Source organism: Plectrocnemia conspersa, unplaced genomic scaffold, assembly GCF_051122295.1.
Source record: "Plectrocnemia conspersa isolate PC_06_02 unplaced genomic scaffold, ASM5112229v1 ptg000001l, whole genome shotgun sequence".
NCBI classification, from domain to species: domain Eukaryota; kingdom Metazoa; phylum Arthropoda; class Insecta; order Trichoptera; family Polycentropodidae; genus Plectrocnemia; species Plectrocnemia conspersa.
This window is the reverse complement of record NW_028277165.1, coordinates 11,648,445-11,674,971: the sequence shown is the minus strand read 5'-3', so window position 1 is coordinate 11,674,971 and position 26,527 is coordinate 11,648,445. Positions and strand designations below refer to the sequence as shown.

Genomic DNA, 26,527 nt, shown 5'->3' with positions numbered 1-26,527 from the left:
CAAAACATCTAACGTTGCACCCGATGTGTGGAATGTCAAGCCGTTTTGTTAGAACCTCATGTCTCCCACATCAATATCTTCGATTTTTTGCCAAAAATAATCGGTTATCATGCATCTATAGCACTCACTATTAACTATTACAGTACAACTTTCGTCGATTCAAAAAAATAAGACCTAATGACGCCGCATGACCACAATGCGCACCAAACAGTCACTGACACTTTTGCTAATTAATGTACTGCGTAAATTCTTTACTGTCTCTGGGCTTCAGTTCTTGTGTTTTCTGAATTTTATACGGGTGCAAGTGCAAGTCCAGGTGCAAAATGCTCCAAAGTGAACCACAAGAAAAGCCCAAAAGCTACAAACACTTAAGAATTGACAATTCCGCGTCTTTGGCCACAATTTTACTTACAACAGCAATATTCTAAGCTGAACGGGCGCCACAATGAGGCACAGGTCTTGCCCTATCTCCAACGCTTTCAGTCTTTTTTAAAAAATTTCACTACGTTGCGAATTGTTCTTTCTGTGTTGGCTTCATAAATATATTACTGGAGATGAAACTTAGCTGGAAGACGAAGTAATCCCTCCTCACCAAAACCGAAAAAATAAAAAGATTATGCTGATTCTATTTTGGGATGAACGAGTCATCATTTTGGGGTACTGTTGCTCAAGGGGAAGACGTACCAGTTCTATATACGCATATCTCAAGAATCATCTTCGACCTGTAATCTAATTACGACACGTACATGTGTTTTATTGCAACATGATCATCCTCGTCTCCATACTATCCGTTCGACAGCTACATCGATCTAAAATCTATCAACATTTTGAATCTTGAACATCACCGACGATTTTTACATCTTTTAACGGCTAAGTGTAGAGAAAAGGTTCAGGTTCGATGAAAAGGTGAAACAGGCGGTGCTTTAATGGTTGTGAACTCAGTTAATATTTTTAAAAAAATGGATAAAGCATTCTAATATTCGTAATTTTTCTCGGTTTATAACGATATTAATTTATTTAAGCAATTAATTAAAATTTATTCAAGTAAATTACTGATCAGTAAGGGTGGCAAAAGAAAAATGCTAGATTTTTTATTATAAGCATTTTTCAAATCACCAGAATTAAGATCAGCTGCGATTGAATTAATTCAGCAAAATTGATGAAACATTTTAAATTCATAATTTTATCGAATTTATTGTATATACCAGGGCTGTGGAGTCGTTAAAAAAAACACGACTCCGACTCCGACTCCGATTCCGATATTTACCAACAACACGACTCCACTCCGACTCCGACTCCGACTTCGACTCCGACTCAAAAAAGTTTAATTTTATCAGGTATTTTTGGTGTTTTTCTACAAGTTTAATATTCATACGCTATACACATTAATTATTACGCAAATAAAAATTCATAAATTTCATAATTTAAAAAAATGCTCGGAGTCGCTCATTTTTCACGACTCCGACTCCGACTCCAACTCCGGCCAAAACACCACGACTCCACGACTCCAACTCCGACTCCGACTCCGACTCCAACTCCGACTCCGACTCCGACTCCACAGCCCTGGTATATACAATAGTATAATGTTTGTAACGAATTTGATAGATTGCACATAAAGATCGGACCCGTGCCGGCGTTTATTTTGTGCAATTTACATATATTTTAAATAACTAGAAATTAATTAACCGCGATCGAATTATTGAACTAGTTAAGATAAAATATTTGCGTCTTGAACCAAGAGATACGCGATAATAAAGGATGGGTCTTTCTAACATTTTATTTCGTTCAAAGAACGAATTCTGTGAATTTCGGCCATAGCAGATACGGCCGTTAAACATACTATTCACAATTTTTTTTCGAATGCGTTAAAACTTTTTTTTGTTAAAAAGAAGTGTTTCATTGTCTTGCATTTCGAAACAAAATAAAGGCACATAAAGGACCGTGGATTTTGGAGTGGCACAAGTCACTCGGGCTTATTGAGAGAAAAGTAATCGAGTAATTAAATATTCAAATTTAGCATAATGGATTACCTACTTGCTCTAAAAATATTTAAAACATTCTTAACGGGCACTCTAAAAAAATATTTTAGATTATCCAAAGTAAAATATCAGTTAAGTTACTTAGTTTTGCTTTGTGACACAAGAAAACTATATCTACACTCCTCTCCAGTCCATGGACAAGTAATATTAAGCAATTCAAAATAATTTATTTTCCTAATTTAATAAATATGAAAAAGGATCGGAACGCGGATTCTACAAGAATAACAACGAAGTGAACGAAGAATTAACCCAGTTCTATGTAGTTAGCAATAAAACGCATCCAGATCCGACTTTTACTATACATTTGTCATCAATGTAATAAAATATTTTGCCTGCTAAGAATTATATAGATGTGAAGATTTTTCTAATTGAAAAAAAAAATATCCACCGATTATTTTTCCATATTCAAACATCAACAATTTTTTTCAAAAGCTCACCTGAAACAAAACTAGTTGTATAAAAAAGCTAATAATAGGAAATAAAATTATGATAATGGCTTATATATACATTATATATAATATATATGTAAACATCAAAATGTTCATCAATTTTATTCATTATTAATTCACATTGGTATTTTACAAATATACAAATTGAATTTTTATACACATATGTCTTAACGTCGCTTATATTATAGTTTGAAAATAAAAGTTTATCATCAATGATACATTTATTTATTAAAATAATAATTTTACATTTACATCACTCGCTGACCAACATGCCAATCGAAGGACATTAAAAAAAATATATCACAATAAAAAAGTTTTTTATACATATATATTTTAATAATATTTGCACAACCACGACGATGCGCACACCTCAAAATAAGAAACCGTTCAACGGGGAGGAAAAAAACATGAGACATGAGTTGGTCAAGGGTAGTGGAAATATACATGCTATCAGACAGTACAAATATGAAACTATAACTATGAAGAAGAAACTTTTTGGATTTTCGGTTTTTCATTTTTTTTATACGTTACTCAATTTCACGAAAGTAACATTTTCAACATTATTTCACCCATTTAATAAATTTATTACATTTATATCCGATTCATAACTTACACTACAAATTTAGCAAATCTATGTATTTTTTATACTCATTGAATTAATGCATAATATTCAACATATGCATTCTAATCATTATATACTTAATAAAATTAGGGCTACCGGATTGCTCCGTGTAACATTTATAAAATAAACAATTCTAAATATACAACTACTGGCGTTGATTGCGCGAGCTGTAACCGAATACGCACGATAACACTCCGCATCAAATCTCAAATTTATAACCATTATAGTATTTATAAAAGAAATTGAATATATTTTGTCTATTCTTCACCTTTTTTGTCGTAAGGTATAGATAAAAATGGCGGTACGTTTTCAATTTGATTTAGTATTAAGTAGCACTCACAGCCAATGACTCTTCGCCATCAAGAGATTCAGCATTGCAGAATTCGATTAAGTTCTACTTAATGTGGCTATTGTATGTGTCAGTTGAAGTATTGATATAAACCTTGCGAAGGCTGAGGTTTATGTCCATAGTACCTATGCGCCGCCATTGGATCACTTTTATCGTCTTCCGGTTTCGGGGTATTCTGCCTTAACACACTGGCATAAGTAGTATTATCACTATTGTCCATGTTTTCTAACGAAGATCCGTTGAGTGGACGAGGAAAGTCTGGGACCTGATGAGGCATACGTTGCGGCGGCGGCATATTTGGCCCCATAAAGCATCTATAATCGGCCGCTCCAATATTACCGTTTATCATCGATCTATCTGGTAAGAGTATCGGATTGTGTTGCATGTGTTGATTAATTAAATTCGGTTCCGTCTGTTGGAGACTAAAAGCTCGAGCATATCCGGCGAACGCTCCGGTGGTAGAATTCTGTTTATCTAACGTATCTAACAGCCCTTGGGACATCGGAGGCTCGTTTTGAGGCGGCATCGTGCTCGATTGTCCGGCTTGTCTACGATATAATGGAACGGACTGTGACGAATTGTTGATCCGCCAAGGAACTTCCATTGTTTCGTTAGGAATGTAGTTTCTCTGATCTCTAGGTTGATTGGTGTTTTGGTTGTATGCGCTATTATTGAGAACCATCGACGAATCAAACTCCCTCGCAAAGTTTTTATTATTTATATATTGATTAACGTCGAGTTTCGGCTCAGGAATGGACCAAGATCGGTCCATTTCATTACCGGCCGGCAATAGCCCGTGTCCATTTGGAAGATTAAAGTTAACAAAATTTTGATTATTAGGAACCGTTTTATCTGAGAATATATCGTCAATATTCCTAGATATTTCGTTTCCATGCAGAAATGAATCAAAATTAGGCATCGAGGTTTTGACAGTTTGCTGCTGCTGTAAGATTCTTCTCTGCATAACTAGATCTATAAACTTAGACGCAGACTCCACTCCTTGCGTATCCAACAAATGGTGATACCATCTCATGTGAGCTTCTTGATTTTCAGCCGACATATCTTGGAGAGAAACGTTCGGCGGAATGATCGAATGCATATCTCGCATGCCGGGATTCATCATCGGTTGCCGTTCCGGGAAATGCACGTTTTGCAGGAATTGAATCTGCTCCTTCTCCTTTTGCAGATTCACCAACGGTGGTTGTGGCGGCGGCTCTTGTAACTTATTCAAGCACGGCGAAAAAGGAATCCGATCGCCGGGCATATTTATAGGTCCAGTTCTCATAAACGGCGTAGCCATCATATCATTTTGAACAAAGTTATCGTTCATGACTGTCGACGCGTTTGGTACCACGCCTTCGGGGCTCAATCGCGGCGGTTGCGCTTGTTGCATCTGCATGAATTGCGCGTTTTTATTCGCCACCATCTGAGGCGGTATGATTTGTGGGAAATTTTCCGGAAACCGCGATGGAACCAAAAGACGCGTGCTCCTTATCGGTGTACCCATTCCAGGGTTGATTTCTATCGGTTTCTTCAATTGTTGTTTAGCCCAAGCTGGATTATTATGATCGTTCGGAGACGGTAATTGAAAAGAATTTTGATTCCAAGGGTTAACCGCCGAATTGACGGGATGGAAAGGCGGAATATTCGATATCGAGACAGGCTGCTGAGGTATCGGAGCTCTCACAATTGGCATCACATTGGTAGTGTGAGGCTGTTGATTCGCTCCACCAGAATAATAGAAAAGTGGATACGGTATAATCGGAGCGTTTGCATTATTGATCAACGGTTGTATTTGTGGTGCAGTCGGCTGCCGAATATTAACAGTATTCATTTGAGTAACGGGTAGAGGCATGCTTATGGCAGCAGATCCTTGTACCAGTGGAGGTCCAGTAATCTCGTTTATTTGATATTTTATATACGCTTCTGCTTGCATAGCGCGTGGAACAAATTCAGGCGCCAATGGATTCAAGGTGTAAGTCTTCTTGAGCTCGACTCCGTCCAATTGAGCACGCAGTAATTTCCAAGTTATGCCAAACAAGCTGTCGTTATCGTTGCAAATATTTATAAACCGCTCCCACACTTTCCTACATCTTCCTATTGAACAAAGAGCGACTGGATCACCGACCACAGCAACTAAACTTTGAGCACGCGTTATAGCAGTATTGAGAAGCTTTCTATTTGATAAAAATCCATAATCAAGTTCGGCCGCAGCTTGACACGTTCTTCTCGTACGCACTGTCGATAGAAATACGGCGCGAAATTGTTTTCCTTGAACGTTCAAAACGCGTTCCACTGATATTCCTCCCATTCTGCGTTTCCGTAGCTCGGATCGAATGCGAAACACTTGATCAGCGTACGGCGTCATGATACCGATGCTGTGTTCGTCTATTTTCCCCCATGCTATGGGCCAGTTCATCCGGAGTTCGTGAACTCGTTCCACTACCTCATATACTTCGCTGTTGTTATAAAATGCCGTCGAGTTCTGATCCTGGACGTCCTCGCCTCGCGTTGTGAAAAACGTTAATGGATAGAATTTATTATGCCTAGGCTGCTTTCCGCTGGCGATCAACATTTGCTCATAAAACAGTTCAGAAGTGAAATGTATGATTGCCTCGTGAGCTCTGTAGTTTTCGCACAAGAGTATTTTGCATGGATAGTTTGCAGGATAATGTTCGTAGAGTCGTTCAAGAAGTGATACGTGCAGATTTTTTTCCTTCGCAAATTGCGAAAACAACTCCGGGCTGAGCTGCATATGATCTCCTGCGAGAACTATACGAGTGATGGGTGTCGCCATAGCCAGAGGCATCAAAGCTTCGCTCTCCATTGCTTGAGCGGCTTCATCGAGTAATATATGGGAAAAATATCCTAAAATTTAAGATAAAATTGATATTAATAATCTTCTTAAAACACATTTTACATTCAATAAAAATTTAAATTACCTTTCGGTAGACCCAATGTCGATAAGCACATTGATATGGACAACGTCACCACCACTATCCTATGCTTCAAAACGTCCTGTAAGGTTGGCACTTGAAAACTCCTGACTCCTCCGTTCAATTCGATTAAACAATACTAAAAGAAAATATAATTAGTTAAGACATAATTCAACTTCACTAACGCTTTCAGTGAATGGAAAATTACTCATATGGCAACTGATCACACGAACATCGGTCACAGGTAGATTGCTCAAGTGGACTATTGCTCACACAAAATTTCATAAATATGGAAAAATTATTTATTTACTTACGTATTTGAACATTGCAAGTAGAATAATAAACGCATAAGAAATATAGGGATTGCACTGAAACATTTTCCAGAGTAGTTGCAAATTATGGCAAGTTAAAAAAACATATTTCCTATATAATAGTTAAATACATTGCATTAATTAGCTTTTATTTATTTTTTAAATAACCAGCTATTGTATAATCTTGTTTATATCAATCACCGTTCATTGATACATTTAGTTTAAAAAATCAGCAGCTTTTATGAGGTTATCATAATTAAAATTATCCATATGCTTTCGATTTTTAAATTAAAAATACCTAACCGCCATGTTATTATTTAGCTCGGAGATTTTTCTTGTAAAACTGAACGAAATTATTTAAAAAAATAGTGTATGAATATTTTTCACCGTCATGTAAATAATAAAATTAAATAACTTTCCTTAAACCGTGCTAATGATGTTCCGTGTGAGCAATATTCGTATAAACAATTGCCTTGTGAGCGATCGATTTGACGAATTTTCGTGAGAGCAAGTTGGCTTGTGACCAATATTCGTGTAACCAGCTGCCATGTGAGCAATGATCACCGAACTACGCTTTAATATAAGATTTTTATTAACCTGTTGAACTGTCTCGTCCACAGTAGCCACCCATCTTTTATGATAGTATATTCTCAGAGGTCTAGCATCTGTGACGCCCGATTCTAACCATGGATGTAAATAATCTTTAATATATAGATCAGCTGCAGAGTTGGAATGTGTACAAATTAATATTTTTGATTCAGGTTGTAGCAATAACTTTTTAATCGCCTGCAATATAAGATAAAAGGTAAGTAAGTAAAATAGTTCATCATAAAAAAATAAAGCAGAAGCAAAATGAACCTGCGCTAAAGTGTACGTTTTTCCAGTACCAAAAGGTCCAATGATTAATATCGGCGGTATTTCGATGCCAATTGGAGTCGTTATTGCCAAAACGGCTTCCTTCTGCTTTACATTTAGACGAATATCTAATGTTTCGTCCCATTGTCTATTTGGCGACCATGGTATTACAGGTTCTATCGACATATCCGGGAATATTAATCTATAATCAGTGATCCTGTCTATAGCGTAATGCCATTCGCAGTAAGTCAATCGATTGAGTTGAAACTGTATATCTGACGCAAAGTCAGAATCTGCTCTCATTGCCAATTCGCGAACAGCGATCGCAGAAAGTCGCAAGTAGATCATGTTTTTTCCTTTGTCTTCGATGAGACATTCATAAACACGGCGACAAGCACCCGTAGCTATGTTTGTCGAAGACGTTAATAGAACAGTAGTGCAATTATTCAAGATAAGACGACCGGCTGAGGTGTCTTCGGACACGTCTTTACCTAGCGTCAACAGAGCGAACAGTTCGCCCGAATGCGCATATTTAGCTGTCGATGTCGCCATTCCGGAAGGAGCCAGCAGATAGCTGGGCGCTACTCGTAATTTACACGTCAAATTATATCTTGCGACCTGTTCGCATCTCGCCAGTTCCTCGACGGAAAGCAATTCGTGCATTCGAGCTCTATAATTGTTCTTGGTCAAATTTCGCTCGGTCACAGTTGCTTGAGTGAGCACTAAAGTAGCAGCTTTCGGCGCAGAATACGCATTCAAAAGATCTCTATCTTTTTCGCTAGCTTCTTTACCGTACGGAGTCGCCAATCCGGGATACACGGGCGAACTGAAAGGTACAATATCAGCATTGTCGCTGTCCCACCTTTTAGTAGACGACAAAATAATTTCTTTCCGAATTTCCTTGATTTTGTCGGCATCGGTGACAGGAACGACATCGACGCACAGATGTTTAACCAACACGGGCTCCGAACCGAAATCAAAGACGATCGACTGACGGAACGTTCCATAAATATCTGTCGAAAACGAGACTTTAACACGATGCTCCAATATGGTTCCCTTATCCGAGTCCGGAGCTTTCTCGATGCTCGTCGTCGTCCATTCCTGATCCGTGATTAATTCAACTTCTGTTGGCTTATGATTATCGCGGCTCTTTTTGTTCAGTTTTAATTCTCCGAGTATTATATGTTTGATAGCGAAATGGTTTCTGTGGGCATCTTGCAGCAAAGCGACAGCTTTGAGAAGTCTTTTGGTCTTTAATACAAAAGTCCAGTCTCGTTTGCTAATTTTTGACGAAACTGTAGTAACTAAATCCGCAGAACTAGTATCTTCTACAAAGTCTATCTTCTCGCGCATGACTTTCTCGGGCGAAGTTGCCTGCGACCATTTTTCTAGGAGTTGTTCTATGAAAAAATGTAATTATTAATATCACAATAAAAATGCAATATAAAAAATATCAGATATACCTATATAGCTTTTGCCATATTGCTCCTTTTCGCAATCTTTTATCATCTGCATCTTTCTGTATTCGAACCTATAATAATAAAAAAAAAAACATTAACATCTGAACTATTGAGTATTCAAAAATAATTTCATTGACACTGACCTCTCCTTCCACTCGGAGAGTTCGTCTCCTCCGTGCGCTTCCACGCATTGAGCTCCATATTGGCAGCTCTTGTTGTTCCTCTCCCAGCTCTCGCATAGTGCATAAGTATCCGAAGTGAAGCCCCGAGGTGGGGGCCTCCATTTCCAATCTCTCCCTAAACATATAAAATTTCCTTTAATACAAGTTAAAATACTTCATAGTTTTAATATCCATATAATGTGAAAAATGCCAATTTAACATTTACCCAGATTACTGATAAGTTATATTATATACTTTGCTAGATATAATCTTCAACCAAATAAACATTGTTGATGTTAATGATGATTATGACAGATTTATGGTAAGCATTTTATATGTCTTGTCAATATTTACCAAAACCTCGGCAGTTTATAGATAATGTTATAATTAAATTGACAAATCAAAATTCTAAATTACAAGTCAAAATATAATTGTCAAATGTTATCATAATCTATAAACATACGTTATTTTTCCTAACCCCGTTACTGATAAATTATTTTGTACATTTTGCTAAATACAATCTTTAAACAAATGGATATTGACTACGCTGATATGATGAAAAAAATACATTAGCATTTTCTATGACCTGACAATAATTAGAAAATTGTAAATGATGTTATAATTGAACCATCACATATATAGCTATCTAGCTGAATACTAAAGCTGGTAATAAATGACTTAATCATAGATATAGCTATCTTCTGTGTCAACAAACAATACATTAGCACTTTAAAACAATTTATTATTAAGAAAATATACATTGTGTATAAAATATAGGCAGACAAGAACTGACTCATAGTGATTTATCATAGAGTTTTCCACAGACACTAATATAATACATTACTGAATCAGTACGAAGTTTTGAAAGGCACCGAATATTATGAAATACAAATCCACACAGATGATAATATGAAGAACAGATTTATAAATGTTTACACCAATAAAAATCCAACACCATTGAAGCGCGAATATTGAAGCAAAAATAATTGTGATTATCTTTATTAATAAAAAAATTCAATAGGTTGAAAATAATAAGTATTGTATTATAAATTAAGCTTTTGGGCCCTTATTTTAATATATTTGACAACATTTAGTTCCTTCATTTTACATTACTTAGACTTGTACACCTCTTGCTTGTAAAGTCTGGCGACAGTAATAGTAAAATAAGTAATCTTCGAATGGCTCGTAAGTTGAATCGTATATAGAAAGAAAAGCAAATAATTTGACTAACAGCTGTGTTGAACAATATCAGGCAGTCGTCATTGTTATCAATTGTAGTAGTTTCTACAGTGCTGGTGATTTCACAATTTGCATATAGTCCACAAGTTAAGCTAGCTTAATAGTGATAATTTTATTAATAAACAGCATGACATTATAGAAAATGTGTAACAATGACGGAGCAAACTGGTCCTAGTAATATATCAGATGATTTAAATTGACTATAGTTCAGATTTTGGTAATGATTTTACATCAAACACATGTGATCTAAGATCACCATTGAATTACAGTGAAGAGTGAACGAGCATGTTTGGCAGATTTGCTAAAGAAAATTCACAAAAAAAAAATAAAGGACCCAACTAAAAGGAAATACCAGGAAAATTGTACAAAATTTAGTTGCAAAAACATTTATGGCTCATTATAATACATAATTACAGCAGTTCAAATGTGATATTTTTAGACAGCTTTATATAGCAAATTCACTAAATCTAATTTACATCTGCAAGGAGATGAGCTTAATTTGATCAAAATGAAAGCTATTTTCTGCGTTTGTAACGAAACTAGATTACTAGATTTATACTCTATCTAAAAATGCAATTTAGGATTTATTAACTTTTGGAGATGCTCCATATCATTTCAATGAAGGTTTCCCGTTAGTGTTTAGGCTTATTTTCAAGTTCCGAACAATCAGAATTAAAATTGTAAAAGGTATTGAATTGAAGAGTTGAAATTTAAAATTAGAAATAGGAACCGAGTGTTCTGAATGCAGAGGTAGATATCCATATTTAATCCTGAACTTTGCGCTGAGGCAAGAAATTTTTTGATTTCCCCCAGTATATTTAGTTGAACGTAAATTTAAACCAGTCACAAATATTTAAACTAAAAAGGGGAACATACAGAAAATAATTTACAATTGCGATATAAGGCTGCTGTTGACAAAACAGCCTAATTGATAGCATAAATAACACCAAGTAAATCATCCTAATTAAAAACTATATTTTATTTTACTGATTTTATTGATATAAAATACTTAGTGTATAGACAAATTAAAAAAATTTACTCCCCTGTAAAATAAGTAAAACTCGAGATCTTGCTAAGATGTTTTGGTGCATCCACTATATAGTCCGAACCCTGCTCCTATAGACTAACATTTGTTTGCAACTTTGCATAAATTGTGTAAATTTTTACCATAGTTGATTAAAATAATTTCTGAATTCACAATATGTTCAAAAAATGTCAATAATTTTGTCCAAAAAAAAGTATTTATTGCATTCAATTATGAATTATAACTGGGATAATGATCAATGCACACATAACACATAAAAAAGAGATAGAATTTAGCGTTGAAAATATATATCCGCTATTTATAGGATTAACAGAAACACATATCACAAATGATATTGAAGTACATGAATTATATATCGACGATAATATGATTAGATGCTATTCTAATTCCAGACACACAGGATGTGTTATACTGTATATACTATTTAAATATAATAAAGTTAAAACATATTGGTACATAACGGTAAAGATTTTCGTGGAAAAACTCTCATGTTATTATATTTAGCATACAGATCTCCAAATAGTGATCCAAATTCATTCTTGAAATTCACAAATAATATTTCAGAATGGAGTTATGATAAAATTATGGATACAATTTTAATTGGAGTGTTTGAGATGATTTTTATACCTTAAAAATAAAAAAATTTGCGAATATATTTGGATTACGACAATGAAAATACAAGAACAACTAATAACTCGAGCACATTAAAATATATTTCGTCTTTACCAATAGTAATGGAGTATAATGTAAAGTGAAAATACCTCTAAGAATTACTGATTTTATTATATAGATTTATATAGAAAAACAAGGTAATTACGTTAAAAAAATAATGAAGTAATTTAAAAAAAATAGATTTCAACAAATTAAGAATAGAATTACTAAAATGTGACTGGAATGTAGATAATATGGATGTTAATATGATATGGAATAATATTTATAAGAATAGTGTGTATAATAAAATAAAAAGTCAATGTTACTTTAGAACAGAATATCAATTCAACCAAAAACCGTGGTTTAATGGTGATGATAAATATGCTTTAAGCAGAAGAGATGAATCATATAAAATACTTCAAATGCTTTGAATAAAAAATAGCTTAAAAATGGTATTAAAAGTCGATAGATAAAATAAATAATATTCCGTACAAGATGTGGAAAACAATAAAATTTTTAATTAAACCTAATCAGGGAACAGACATAATAAATATGGAGATCGTTGGAAATATATATACAAAGCATCATATGTTAGCATAAATAATAAATATATATTACATTGAGTACAGAAAATATTGTGAATCAAATTTCTCAGTTCAACAAATTAGTACAGCACAATATTGAAACATTTAATTTCAAATTTAAAGAATTGAATCGGTATCTTTATTAAAAACACAATTTGCAAAAGAAAAAATGAATTAGTAGTGATGAATTTGATGTAAATATAATTAGAGAAACATGGGAAATACTAAGAACTAAATTATATTATTTGCTAAATAAAACTCTCCGAAGGAGAAATACTTAAATTACATATACAAAAAAAAATAGAAAAATAGGTATATTATCTAGGATGAGGAATATATTAAAATAATCTACTTAAATTATCGGTCAACAATAGTATGTTGCAAAAAGTACAAAATAGTTCCCTATGAGAGTAGTTTTAAATAAAAATAGATTTACTAGTAATATAAGTATGATTGAAATAAAAACATAACATAGATATTCACATGTATTTATGTAGCAATATTCGACCAGGTAAAAAGCACTCTCTTGATTAAAATTGAACGTGTTAGTTGGATCAGTGAAAAAACAAGGTGTTATCAAATATTATCGCACAACATACATATGTATTAGAGAAACATTGACATTGATTGCGTTCGACCACCTGTTCTAACCTCAAACACCTGCTTCAGGTGAGGTGTTTGTTTATGAGGCGCAAACGTCACTTGTTACCTTCGGGATCCGAGAGATTCGCCTCGTCGGCCATCTTGGATCCAGCGACGTCTCACTGCGAGCGAGTGACGTATAGCGGAAAACAAGATGTCTGATTTATAGGTTATGTCGAATAGCGAACAGCGGATATCGAATAACGTACGCCGGACTGCGCCCTCCGTCCGGAGGCGACGCGCATCTACGACGCGTACAACAACAATACGCGCACAAGTACCTTCGCCCGCCGTCATGTCGCTGGCTTAGCGGCTAAGCGTCGAAGGCTTCGGGCGCCCCTCGGGCCTGCGCCCGCTACTCGATCCGACGGCGCCCGACCGCCGTCCTGCGCTGTGTCAACGTTTATTTATCGGCGGCGGCGCAATTTATTTACCCGATTTTTTTTCGCCGACGTCGTCCGTCAGCGCGTCCCCCATGACGTTCTGTTGTTGTTCGAGATCGTTTATCGAAATCGGCGCCGTCGTGACTCATCTCGGCGCATTTTGAAATCGTATTCGGCTCGCTTATGCGCGACGGATGCTAGCAGTTTATTTTATTTTTACAATATTGTGGACGTGCGACGAGTTAGTGCGCTATGGCCAAAATTGAGCATCATCTTTTTTAATGTCAACGTATATGCACGAAAATTTCGTTGCGGACCGCATAAGCGTCATTATAAAAAAAAATTAATCATATGCCAATACCAAAAATGAATATGCATTGCAAATCATTAGCATTTATTTAATTAAAATTCAACAAAATATGAAACCATTTATAATGTCATCATAAATGAACTAAAACAAAAAAAAACACTGAATTCCACTCCTATCGATAAAAAAACGGATAAAACGTTTAAAATTCAGGGACATTATTTTAACTTTTTCCAGTGAAGGAGAGCAAAAATTGCCCAGTCAGTGGTCATTTTTTCAATATTTCAATTTCATTTGGATTCACAGTATTTCGCTAAATGACATGCATTTTTTTGATAAAATTTAAGGAAGAAGGGGCAATAGGAAAGTGCATAAAACAAGTATCCCTTCTTAGAAGTCAAAAATCTACGTCAAAAGCAATAAAATTGGAAGTGCTCGGTTATCTAGATAACCGAGCACGCTAGCGTTCATGCTAGGACTTTTTATAACAATACTACGACTTACGATAAGTGAGAATAAAATCATGTATATCCAAACCAAATTTTGACCAATAGGAGTGAGCAAAAAAACAATTATCCCTTTTCAGAAGTTAAAAATCTACGTCAAAAGCAATGAAATCGTGCCATCGCCGTTGCAGTGGAAATGCCCGTTACCGAGCATTTCTAATGCAACGGCGCCGACACGATTCTATCTGGCGCGTACGGTGAGATACATTCTCTTTTGCTCGTTTCGTATTAATTTCGTATTTCATATTAAGTGACAAGAGTGAGTGAGAAGAGTGGACGTGCGGAACGCATATAACGCACGCCCTTATCTCTCACTCACTCGTGTCATTCAACACACGAGCGAACAGAAGGGAATGTATCTCACCGTACGCGCCTGGATTTTATTGTTTTTGCCGTGAATTTTTGACCTTTGAGTAGTGATAGTTGTTTTTGGGCCCTCTTTTTGTCCAAAATTCGGTTCGAATTTACTTTGATCAATACGCTCATATCAAACGTCCGTAGTTGTATCGGTAAGGATAGCCATCATATTTTAAAACATGGTGTAATACCGAAGTCCAGTTAAGCTATGGAGCAATATGTAAGATGCAACCTCTGTCTGTCTGTATTTCTTCTTTCGATTATTTTTTTCTGAGATTGTAGTTGGGTAAGTTTGTATTTTAGACTTGACCTAATGAAAGTTCTAAAACTCTTATTAGTTACAGAACTTTCATTATGTCAAGTTTGGTTTGGTTAATCCATGTAGGTTAAGTTTGAGTTTGACCAACAAATGTACGTTCCGCAACTGTCAATTGAGTTGCATAGACATTTTAAAGCAGCATATAATTTCACTAGCGCCTATCAATTAAATTATATTTACGCTAGTAGAAATATATATCTACTAGTGAAACTATATTTGGACTTCCCTAGTAAAAATATAACTCCATAAAAAAATACACATTCACTGTAACATTTATATATCGCCAACATCTTAAATAAAAGACATCCAGAGAAAGACGAATGTGAGCTTTATGGAAAACTTTTAGCTAAAAAGCTAAGAAAACTAAGAGACGAGAGAAGGGCATTATTTATGTATAAAATAGATGACCTATTCATTGAAAGAATTAATAGAACACTATCCGCTTCCACACCTCATTCTCAAATTCTAAGTAGACCTTGATCCCCACAAAACTCCTATTCAAAGCCAATAAATCAATCATTTATACTACTACTTTACTTAATTCGCTATTTGCATCCGAGGAGAACAGTACCTCTGTTATTTCAATATAGCCTAACAATAATTCAAACTCCAAAAGAAATATACTGACTTAAGAAATAATTGTCCCGGCACAACGAAACATTATGCACGATGCTCTATTGAGAGCATTTGAGTAATATCCAGGATTTTCTCAGATCAATAAAAAATAATCTTTGTTATTATAACATTATCAGCAAATCGTTGTAAGTTTCAAGAATTCAAACAATGATTATATAATAAAAGTAATGCATAATTATAATATATAATAAAAATGAACAGCGCTTACTTTACCGCTTGGGATAAGTGGCTTGGCGAAAGCCAGGAGCCGACATGGACCGATGAAAATGTATTCCGATATGATTTCACTAAAATGACATATTTTTGGGATAGATTTGAAACTATTTTTTTTATTTTCTTTGAGATTTGCCGGAGGGCTGGTGATGGTTGGCAAAAAAATATAGATTGAGCCACTACAGTAGTCAGTCAGTGGTAGATTTTTCAATATTTCGATTTTATTTAAATTCACAGTATTGCATTAAATGACATGCATTTTTGTGGCCAAATCCAAGGAGGGCAAATGCCCAACTTCCCTAAATTACGTCCCTGTTCAAATTTCTCGCTGCATGAGGTGTAACTAGTATTTGTGTATAAAAACACGTAAAATATATTGTTGTGGAATATATTTTCACACGACAGGTTTTGATGACATTTAATATATAAAATACCGCTCATTGAAGAGAAAGAGTCTGAAAACACTTGTAGATTTTGCCCTGTAATTTATAATTAGAATGTAGCTAGTTTAAAAATAATCATGGAGCAAATTTCAATATGTTTTTTAATAACTGTGAACAAAAATAATTTTCAACTATATTATTATATAACAAAATATTGTTCAGTATTACTCCACATAGTAAATGGTCGTCATTATTATTTAGGCCTCACGTCAGTTTACGCGCCACTTTGGAAAGGCATGGAGCTGTCAGAAGGGAGTGATTTCAATAAATCTTACATCAAATATAAAATAACAGTCAGAGAATGGGAAAAGGTATTTCTCAAAAACAATGGCAGAATTCCATCCAAGTACGATATCAAAGAAGCGCCCAAACACGTCAAAAGTGCTTACAGCCGTTATTTTCAAATGAAATCGCAAATGCTGGAGAAAGCCGTGGCGGATCTTCTGCCTATTTCTCCTCCTTCGGCCCCAGCAGAATCACCAGCACCGTCTCCAGCTTCGCCGTCTTCCAATACACCTCAGAAAGAACTTCCAAGCATATCTCAAATAGAGCAACTAGTTAGTACTGACTGTGGAGAAAAGCTTAACTCAAGCAAGGTTTGGGGATCTCATCTCAACCACAAGCAAGTCAAAAAATCAACGCCCAAGTCATCCAGTTGCTTTCTCAAAGTTCCTCAAACACTTTTTAAAAGTTGCAGTTTCAACAAGAGAAATCCAAGAAAATCAATCAGTAGATCTCATAGCAAGACTGATTCGAACAGTGATTTGTTCCAAATTGGAGCCGTGTCAGATGATACGATAATCAACGAAGACGATTTTACGGATTCTTTTGCAGATTATACGATGGCAGTCAGCAATAAAACTAACGAAGTTAACACAACTGTTTTAAACCCGATCCAATCTATGAGTATGTCTGTTAAACCTTCCATTAGAACGATCAACGAAAGTTGGTTGAATAGATGCAGCGTAAGTTTACCTGATTCGAATGAGCAAATCCCAGTGGAACGACTAGAAACACCTCAAATTAATTATGGCTTGAAAAATCTTAATGTTGAACCTATTTTTGACGATGATGTTTTCGATTGTATCGATAACAGCGAATCTGAAAACGAGGATTCTCAAAGCAATAAAAAATATCAACGAATACGTCCGATCATTAAGAAACAAAAATTGGACGATACTGTACAAAATGTGTCACCTCAGATTGATAAATCCGATCAATCTTTAAATGAAAGCATAGAAACCAAACCTAAAAAGAAAACGAGTAGAAAAGCGAATAAGCGAAAATCTCCAAAGAAAGCAATAAAATCAAAAAAAGTTAAAAATAAAGGAAAAAAGAGTAAGAAGAAATTAGAAATATTATCAGACGATGAGACTAATACAAACCATTTCGATGGAGAGTTAGAAAGATTGGCTGATGTAAAAATAGAAATGCCTAGATTTGCTATCAATGCATCTGTTTTGAAAGGAAATGATATAATTGACGGTCTAACAACTGCGTTAGAATTACCAAAAAGTTTTAAGGGAAAGAAAAAGAAAAGCGGTAATAATAGGATAACTGCTGAAGAGAAATTTGAGGCAAAAATTAAAAGTGGGACATTAAATGATAATTTTGTTAGAATCAATATAGAAAAAAAAGTGTTCGTAAGAGGAAAAAAGACTGTCAACTTTTCAAAATTCAAAAAGCAGCAGTTTAAGAGTAAAGTGAAAGCTTTGAATGAATTAGGACCTGAATTTCCCGAAGGGGGTATACTAAAATGTTTCAAGTGTGGAGAAGTTGGGCATTTCTCTAGATATTGTAAAGCTCACAAAGGAAATGATTTACTGCCTTTAGGTAATACTGTTGAGAGTTCTCCGCATCAGACTCTAGCAGAAGCTAGCGATTCTAAAATAGAAAACACTGCTCTAGGCGAAAACTTTTTGTTTAAACCGATCCAGGACGATGAGATTGAAAACACAGATGTGCTAAATATTGATATGTTTAAAGCTAAGATGGAGATGGTTCCTGAGACATTCTTAAAATTATTAGAAGCTCCTTTAAAGAGTAATAATTTTACTCAATCAATCGATGCTTTATATCCAATGACTGAGAATGGAAAACTACAAGTCACTCCTCAAGAAGTCTTCAAAGCTTTACATATGTTCGGTCATACCAATTTTAGAGACGGTCAAGAGCTAGCTATTATGAGGATCTTATCTGGAATGTCAACTTTATTGACCTTAACAACAGGCAGTGGAAAATCATTATGTTATCAATTACCAGCGTACATATATGCTCAACATAATAAATGCATAACGCTCGTCGTATCTCCTCTAGTATCACTGATGGAAGACCAAGTGGTGAACATGCCTGGTTTTGTAAGAGCGGGTTGCTTGCATACAAATCAATCTCCGACGAATCGCCAAAAGATCATAGATATGGTAAAAGACGGTGAAATCAACGTGTTGCTACTTTCACCGGAAGCGATCGTATCTGGAGAACGATCCACGGGCTTCGGAAGCATCTTGAAGCAGTTGCCGCCGATTGCGTTTGCTTGTATTGATGAAGTACATTGTGTATCGCAATGGAGTCATAATTTCCGACCTAGTTATTTAGTCATCTGTAGGGTTTTAAGAGAAAAGATGGGAGTCAAATGTATCTTAGGATTGACAGCCACGGCTACGGCAGCTACTACTAAAAGTATCATAGATCACATTGGTGTGACTGACGGTATGGATGGAGTCATAACAAATTTGCCCGTTCCTGAGAATTTATTCTTGACCGTATCAAGAGATAATTTACGAGATAGAGCTATTGTAAGATTGCTTCAATCTGAACGTTTCATGGATTGTAATTCGTTGATTGTTTATTGTATAAGACGAGACGAATGCGAAAGGATCGCCGGTTTGATCAGGACGGCTCTGCCGAATGCGAAAGAAACTGTGGCTGGAGATGAACAGGTTCAACCCAACAGGAAACGTAAGCGTTTTAATTGGTTAGTCGAAGCTTATCACGCCGGAATGTCAGCAGCGAAAAGACGACAGGTTCAAAATGCATTCATGAACGGCGATCTTAAGATCGTTGTTGCTACAGTAGCTTTCGGTATGGGTATTAATAAATCGGATATTCGAGGCGTTATCCATTATAATATGCCGGCTAGTTTCGAGTCATATGTCCAAGAAATCGGCAGGGCTGGACGCGACGGATTGATAGCTCATTGTCACGCATTCATCGATTCTGAAAGTAAAGATAAATATGAACTGCTGCGTCATATTCATGCAAATTCGATCGAAAGACATGTCGTAAGAAAATTGTTGCAAAAAGTATTCATACCTTGCGCTTGTAAAGTAATGATGAAAAAGGATAACGATGAAGAGAACTATAAATGTCAGGGACACGAAGTCGCTTTTTCTGTAGACGAAACTGTCACCGAACTTGATATTCCGTCTGAGAATATCTGCACGCTTTTATGCTATTTAGAACTTCATCCTAATAAATATATCAAGTTGTTGAGTAATGTTTATATCATGTGTAAGATGATTTCTTACGGAGGGCCATCTGCTTTGTTTGACGCTGCTAAAAAATGTCCACCTTTAGCGATGGCGATCGCACTAGAAAAAAAGAAAGGTGTTTCATTCGAGAATATCGGAACGTTTGAGTTTTGTGTTATAGACGTGGCTGCAGCGATCGGATGGCAGAGCGGCTTAGTTAAATATCATTTGAAGAATCTAGAATGGGATAAACAGAACGATAGAGTAAAACGATCGTTGCTCAAAGTCGAATTCAACACATTAGGCTTCCACATCATGGCTCCTGGCGATCTGGATTCAGCAGAATTAGACATCGCTTTAGATTCACTATACGAAAGAACACAATTACAAGAGAAAACAATGCTGAATCAACTACATCAAGTATCAAAAACTTTAGTGGTTTCTTCGTATCCGGATACGAATCATTGTTCCGATCCTGAATCGGAATCTTGCTTAGAAAGCTCTAAAAAGTTAAGGAAGTGTATCCAAGAATATTTCATAAATAATTTACAAAAATGCGACACAGAAGCTGAAGAGAGAAAGATTAACGAGAATCAAGTCATAGCTGACGTTCGAGGATTGATATCAGCTTACCGAGATTGCACATTTACGGGGAGAGCCATAGCTAGGATCTTTCAAGGTATAAGTTCGCCTAATTTTCCAGCCATTGTTTGGGGACGCTGTCGTTTTTGGCGTTCTCATCTTCATGATGATTTTTATAAACTGATAGAAATAGCTAAACAACAAATAATGTATATGAGGTGATTGTGTACAAAATTATTTATAAAAAAAGTTTATTGTATATATATAACCATAAGAATTTATTTAATATATTTTAATTTGTAATTGTCAATAAATATTTATTATGAAATATTTTGTTTTTTCTTTCTTGTAGTTCATCATTCTGTTTGTCTCACTGAAAACTAGCGAATAGAATCCTAACAATATGAAAGTTTTGCAGAGTTGCATGTAATTTCTAGGTCAATACAACTTTTTTTTAACATCATATACATAGATATTTCGGTAGTTATTTAAAAACAAGAAGAAATCATTGAACAGAAATGTCATTTGCGGGGGGGGGGGGGCATTTGCTCCCTCCTTGAATTTGGTCATAAAAATGCATATCATTTAATGAAATCGAATTTTATTTTTAGATTATCACTCAAATAAAAAAAGTCTCAAATCTATCCCGAAAATATTTCATTTCAGTGAGTCGTATATATTTTCACTGGTAGATATATATTTTACCAGTGGACAAGATCGTATCCTGGGGCATATGCCCCCGAGCGCAATGATCAGATGACAGCTCGAAACATGATTCAGTTAGAATTCGTTTTACATCTATGCCTTTGACAAAGCAAAAGTCAATCAAGTCAGGTAGTTTTTTCTGATCAGTTGGCCAGTATACATGTTGGTTATTTCAAGTTATTTTTCACTGCCGCTTTGTACACTTCTTTCCCTTTATTGTTTGCTGAAAAAGGATATATAGTTTGATAATACACGGTGGAAAACGTTAATGATGAGTAACGATTTTGAATTTTACGTTAGTCGCTTGAAGGTATTCTTCATAATGTTAAATATTGTTTTTAATTATTACTGATGTGCCTCTGTGTGCAGTTCCGTCTGAGTGTCTCGTGGAATAAACACAGCAACCAGGCATTTTGAAACAATTTTTTTTCTGTAAAATGAGTTTTGGAGACCAGATTTATTTTGTGTTGTTCTAGAAAAAAAATGTTGTGTGTTGCGATATACCGTTGGCGTTCCATATGGCAATATGTAGTAAATCGTATATTAAGTTAAATATTGATTTATAGCTTTTATAATAAAAACAGTTCACTGATTTTAAATGGGCACATCCCTAGTTTAATATAAAAGGCATGATTAAAATTTATATAATTTATTTTTGATCTCAATGGCACTATATAACAGACGTTATAATAACATTGATAAAAAAATATATTTATCATTAACAAAATCAAAATATGTAATCTGGGAATCTCATTTTTTATTATTTATCAATTAGAGAGAAAATATAATTGTCATTATTTATAATACATATTCGAATTTTGGTATTATTTATCATTTTATACATAGTTAACTTATGTGTGCTTTGCTTTACATAATTATATACAAAAAAAAACTAGTTTACATAATATATCTTCAAATTATCACTATGTTCTTTTCTCAATGATATGCACACTTTTATTATTTTGATTTTTTAACTGCATTGTCAAAAATTACAGCTACAAATACATTTTTTCACATTGGGTCCACTCATTTGAAATTAGACTTTCAAGATTATTGCTAACAATAATAAATGCATCAAATATGTAATACATAATTTCAATTGAATACATTTTAATAAAATTATACAAAAAAAAATCAAGGAAGCTAAAAGTCATCCATAATTATTATATAATTATGATTTTGGTTGAATTTTATACAAAAGCAATAACGAATTTCAAGACTATTTAAATTCACAAATTATTTCAACTATAGCAATATGACTTCTAGCTGTTCCATTACAAAAAAATAAGTCTTATTGTATTTTTCATTATAAATATTGCATTATTTTGATACATTTTGTGTATGGCAATTCATCTCTGATTAATAATTCAATTAAAAAACTATCTGAGTCCACATTACCATACACAAAACGTATCTGTCATACGCCATTTATACTAAAATTATTCTTCATAGCGAACTTCTTCATCTTTCCCTCGAAACTCTTAGGATCTGGAGCCAACGAACTCCACGTTGTCATATGGCAAGGCATCAGGGTAATTTTACCGCATTGTACGCTCTCGACGTTCTTAGACGACACGCAAGTCCCTAACACACTATAGAATTGTAAAATAAGGCTATCGATCCACTCCTTCAGATCTGATCCGAACCTGACCGAATTCAGTTCGGATTTTGACTTAGCGGCTAACTTATCTTTGTTCGGTAACAAGAAAGATTTAAATAAAAATTCTTGACTAGTAAAGTCTTTATAGGCAGTCGCAAAATTTCCATGCGCCAATTTCGCTTCCCGCTTGGATATTTTACTACCGTTGTAAAACTGCAACGGAATGACGAGGAATCTCGTGACAGCCACCAAAGTCTTACCCTCTAAAAGTTTAACAGTCCATACGCCCGGTAATAATGGCACTTTGAAAGCGGGTTTGATAAAATTAACCACGTTCCCTTCGAAGACAATCGCCTCGCTGACTTCCGCCACGTCCCCGACCGGATCCAGCCACAAGAACGTAACGTTGCTCGCCGTTATTGTCTCTTCTAGAGTCGGTATGAAATGATACATGAGCGAAGGTTCCGAATAGGGACCCATGGCGCGAATCAAGTTTCGGAACACTTGTTCTTTTTGATCGTATTCTGTGCTGACAGCTAATATTCTGAGCCGTTCGTAGAGTTTAGCCGAGCGATTGACTTGCAAGAAGTGCTGATATTTAAACCACGTTTCAATGACTACGGAACCAAAGTTGTTCATCCGAGCTTCGTGCAAAATCAGACTGCCTTTATAAGTGTCGGTGTAATGATAAGACGTGACTTCGTTGACGATTCCGGGTTTGATTAAGCATCCTTCGTCGAGAAGCATCTTCGAGTTGCGTCTGGTGACACTGGACACCACTGTCAAAAGACTGTCATCGGCTCGAGGGCTAAAGTCGGCATAATGATATATATTCTGCCAATAAGCGTCGACATTGATAACTTGCTCTTGATCTAAACCCTTAATCCATTGTTCTACCCGCAAGATGATCGCTTGATTGACGATCGGTTCGAACTTCCTAGCAAAAAACAACTGACGCTGCTCGGACGCTTGCAGACGAGGCCAATCCTCCAATCGAAAATCATTAGGGGAACATCCGCACCAATCTACGACGTGTTTATATTGACACTTGCAGCCCAACTTTCGCTTCCAATTTGTAATATGAAGATTATTATCCACGTACGTATCGCAAAACTCGGAATTCCTCAAAACGGTGTGAAAGAAAGACTCGGCAGGCAATAACGTATATTTAAAAACACCCAGAAGTCCTTCGACTAGATCGTCTCTCTCTTTGGATGCTACGTACGAGACAAACTTACGATCGAGAGCGATCCAATCGCTGCCTCCGTCGATCTGCAATCCCCACGGAAGCTTCCTGTCCCCGATGCGCCACATATGCGCATCACACTCCACGAACGTCTTGTCCAATCCTTGCTTTTGTATAAAACGCTGCACTTCTCTCCCATGCGACTTCACAAAATTACGTCCTTTATTAGCAGATAGGAACTCCTCCAACTTTTCCACTGATTTGACTGGAAAATCACTCTCACTCAGATTGATGACAAAATTCCACTTCCAATCCGAAACCAACAGCTCTCTCATGGCAGCGAGTAACATCTCCAACAAGCTGGCGCCGCCCCATATCGTAGAGAATCTACCTCTCATCAGTCTGACGTTGCGATGTTCTCTCTCAAGAGACAGAAGTTCTCTATAGAGATAATCTTGCCTCTGTAATTAAAACATATTTATTAAAAATCGTATATTATTACGAGGTTAAGCCAATGAAAACTTTAATAAAAGTGCAGTAAAAATTCAAACTGCTGTTATATTGACCTATAGCTTAAATTAGCCAGCATTATATTTTTAATTAGTGAATTGTCGACACCCACTGAAATTCATTGATGAATGAAAGTTCAGTATCATAATGCATGTGTTCTTCTAGCAAGTATACTAGCGGACTAGAATTTTTCAAAAGTAACATACCGAGCGTGAGCCCAATACATTATAATGGGGAAATTAATTAATACTTTTCAAGAAAGTATAGACTAAAAACAGAGTCTTAGATTCAGGGACATCCAGAGTTTCGAACCGGAACTGAACCAAAATCCTTTAAAAATAAAAATAAAATTTAAAAAAACAAATGTGTGGGGAATTACTTTTTCAATATGTAGTAATAACATGTTTTACATTTGAAATATTTTTTTTTGTTTTAAACACATTTAAAATTTACAGTGTGGGGCACATACCTATATAAAAAATATATGGCGTTTAAAAGGTTAATTCAATCAGAACCAAAATATAACGATTCGATGCCTTGGTGACATATTTTTTAATAATTATAAACTATTATTATAGTTGGCAATGGTACTGTATAAATGTTTAAATAATATTGTATGTTTTAAATTAAAAATTCGAGTCTACTGCAGTATTTTGTTCATTCAATAAATTATGAGATATAATATATTTAAAGTTTTCATTCGACTCACCCTCGTATATTCTTATCGAAAATCATAATAATTTACTCACAGCATCGACGTGAACATAAAAGTAATGTTTTTTGTCATAAAGAGCGTTCATCAGTCTTCTCACTTGCCTAGAAGCTCTCCCGTTCAACGTCAGTAGAAAAACAATCCTAACAGGAACGGTGTCACTATCCGTAGCGGTGGCGGCGATTTGAGCGTTAAATTCTATAAAAGAAACAAAACGTTAGTTGTAAATTTTAACAAATTATGTGCAATAAGGTCGAAAGGTGACTCACTGACTGCACCGGTTTGATAAATGTTCATCATGAAGTATCCCCCGCATAGTTGACGTGCGTCACCGGGACACTTCATATTGCAAGATGTGTCGGCTACTTTGGAAGCGGAAGGCGGAGGGTTTTCACCGCAAAAGCACTCAGTTCTGAAAATATAAACATTTTTATCGACATACATTAATATCAATATAAAAAATCATTTTCAATATTTTATTTCTGGATATGGGCTTAGTAAAATAAAACCGAGCTATCATCTGGTTCAAACTTTATAGCTGATTTTAAAATAAGACTACATGAATTATCCTTATCAGTTGTGTGAATTATTAAAATAACTATAACCACAAGAGATAAGCACTCACGAGTATTGCACTCCGGCGTAGGGAAAGCCGCTCTGCAGGCACATGTCTAGACAAAAGTCCGGCTCGTTGGTCTCCTTGTAGTCCGCGTAATATCCAGGCAGAAGGCGAAAATCAGCCCTGTCTCGGAAGCAGCCCAGAGCAGCCCGCCCCGTCGAGTCTCTGGGACAGGTAGAGCTCAGCCTCGGCGGATGGAGGGTTCCCGCCTGGGCCGCGCACGCCGTCGCCGCTATCTTCGCGCGACACTGGCTCGAAGCGGCTCGCTGCAGGGCCGACAGGGCGTCCCTGGAGGTCGCCTCGCAGCCGGCGGCTTTCCACAGCTCGGCGGCGGCCGACGGTACGACCTTGGAGTCGACACGGGCGTCCGAGCGGCGAACGGAGCCCGGTTCCTCCTCGTCGGGCGGCTGCAGACCTCTCCCCGTTCCCGTCGGGGCGCCGGCCTCCAGGGACACGAAGCGCAGCGCAAGATAGAGCTGCGCCGCGAGAAGCCCCAGGCCGAGCAGTGCGCAAGTGCGCATCGGCAGCAGCCGCCGCCCCCGGGCCATGGGCCGACGCTCATGCTGCGACCGTCCCGAAAGTCACCCGCTCGTCTCCGACCGCTGACAGTTGCCAGTCGCGAAGCACGAGAGCGAG

General features: G+C 36.1%; 3 protein-coding genes across 6 annotated transcripts; 1 reads left to right on the top strand and 2 right to left on the bottom strand.

The window, feature by feature from the left end:
* Nucleotides 1–2,690: 2,690 nt before the first annotated feature.
* Helz (Helicase with zinc finger) lies at nt 2,691–13,975 on the bottom strand. Of its 4 annotated transcripts, none has more exons than XM_088202887.1 (8): nt 13,625–13,714; nt 13,411–13,465; nt 9,165–9,318; nt 9,025–9,092; nt 7,565–8,961; nt 7,304–7,492; nt 6,402–6,534; nt 2,691–6,327 (listed from the first exon to the last, which is right to left on the bottom strand). In XM_088202887.1, exons 2-8 carry the CDS (start codon nt 13,442–13,444, stop codon nt 3,530–3,532), a joined length of 4,773 nt encoding a protein of 1,590 aa, XP_088059013.1. In that variant the 5' UTR covers nt 13,445–13,465; nt 13,625–13,714; the 3' UTR covers nt 2,691–3,529. The 4 variants fall into 4 exon arrangements, with proteins under 4 accessions (XP_088059013.1, XP_088059032.1, XP_088059004.1 ...); XM_088202906.1 differs by having other exon boundaries at nt 13,353–13,465; nt 13,625–13,700; XM_088202878.1 differs by lacking the exons at nt 13,411–13,465; nt 13,625–13,714 and adding an exon at nt 13,778–13,975.
* Nucleotides 13,976–16,684: 2,709 nt separating this feature from the next.
* On the top strand, nt 16,685–20,824 carry RecQ4 (RecQ4 helicase). Its single transcript, XM_088198544.1, has one exon. The coding sequence runs from the start codon at nt 16,744–16,746 to the stop codon at nt 20,779–20,781; it is 4,038 nt and encodes a 1,345-aa protein (XP_088054670.1). The 5' UTR covers nt 16,685–16,743; the 3' UTR covers nt 20,782–20,824.
* Nucleotides 20,825–21,897: 1,073 nt separating this feature from the next.
* Nucleotides 21,898–26,516, bottom strand: oxt (Xylosyltransferase oxt). Its single transcript, XM_088198556.1, has 4 exons — nt 25,898–26,516; nt 25,542–25,684; nt 25,310–25,470; nt 21,898–24,511 (listed from the first exon to the last, which is right to left on the bottom strand). The coding sequence occupies exons 1-4, from the start codon at nt 26,437–26,439 to the stop codon at nt 22,682–22,684; spliced, it is 2,676 nt and encodes an 891-aa protein (XP_088054682.1). The 5' UTR covers nt 26,440–26,516; the 3' UTR covers nt 21,898–22,681.
* Between the last annotated feature and the right edge of the window lie 11 nt (nt 26,517–26,527).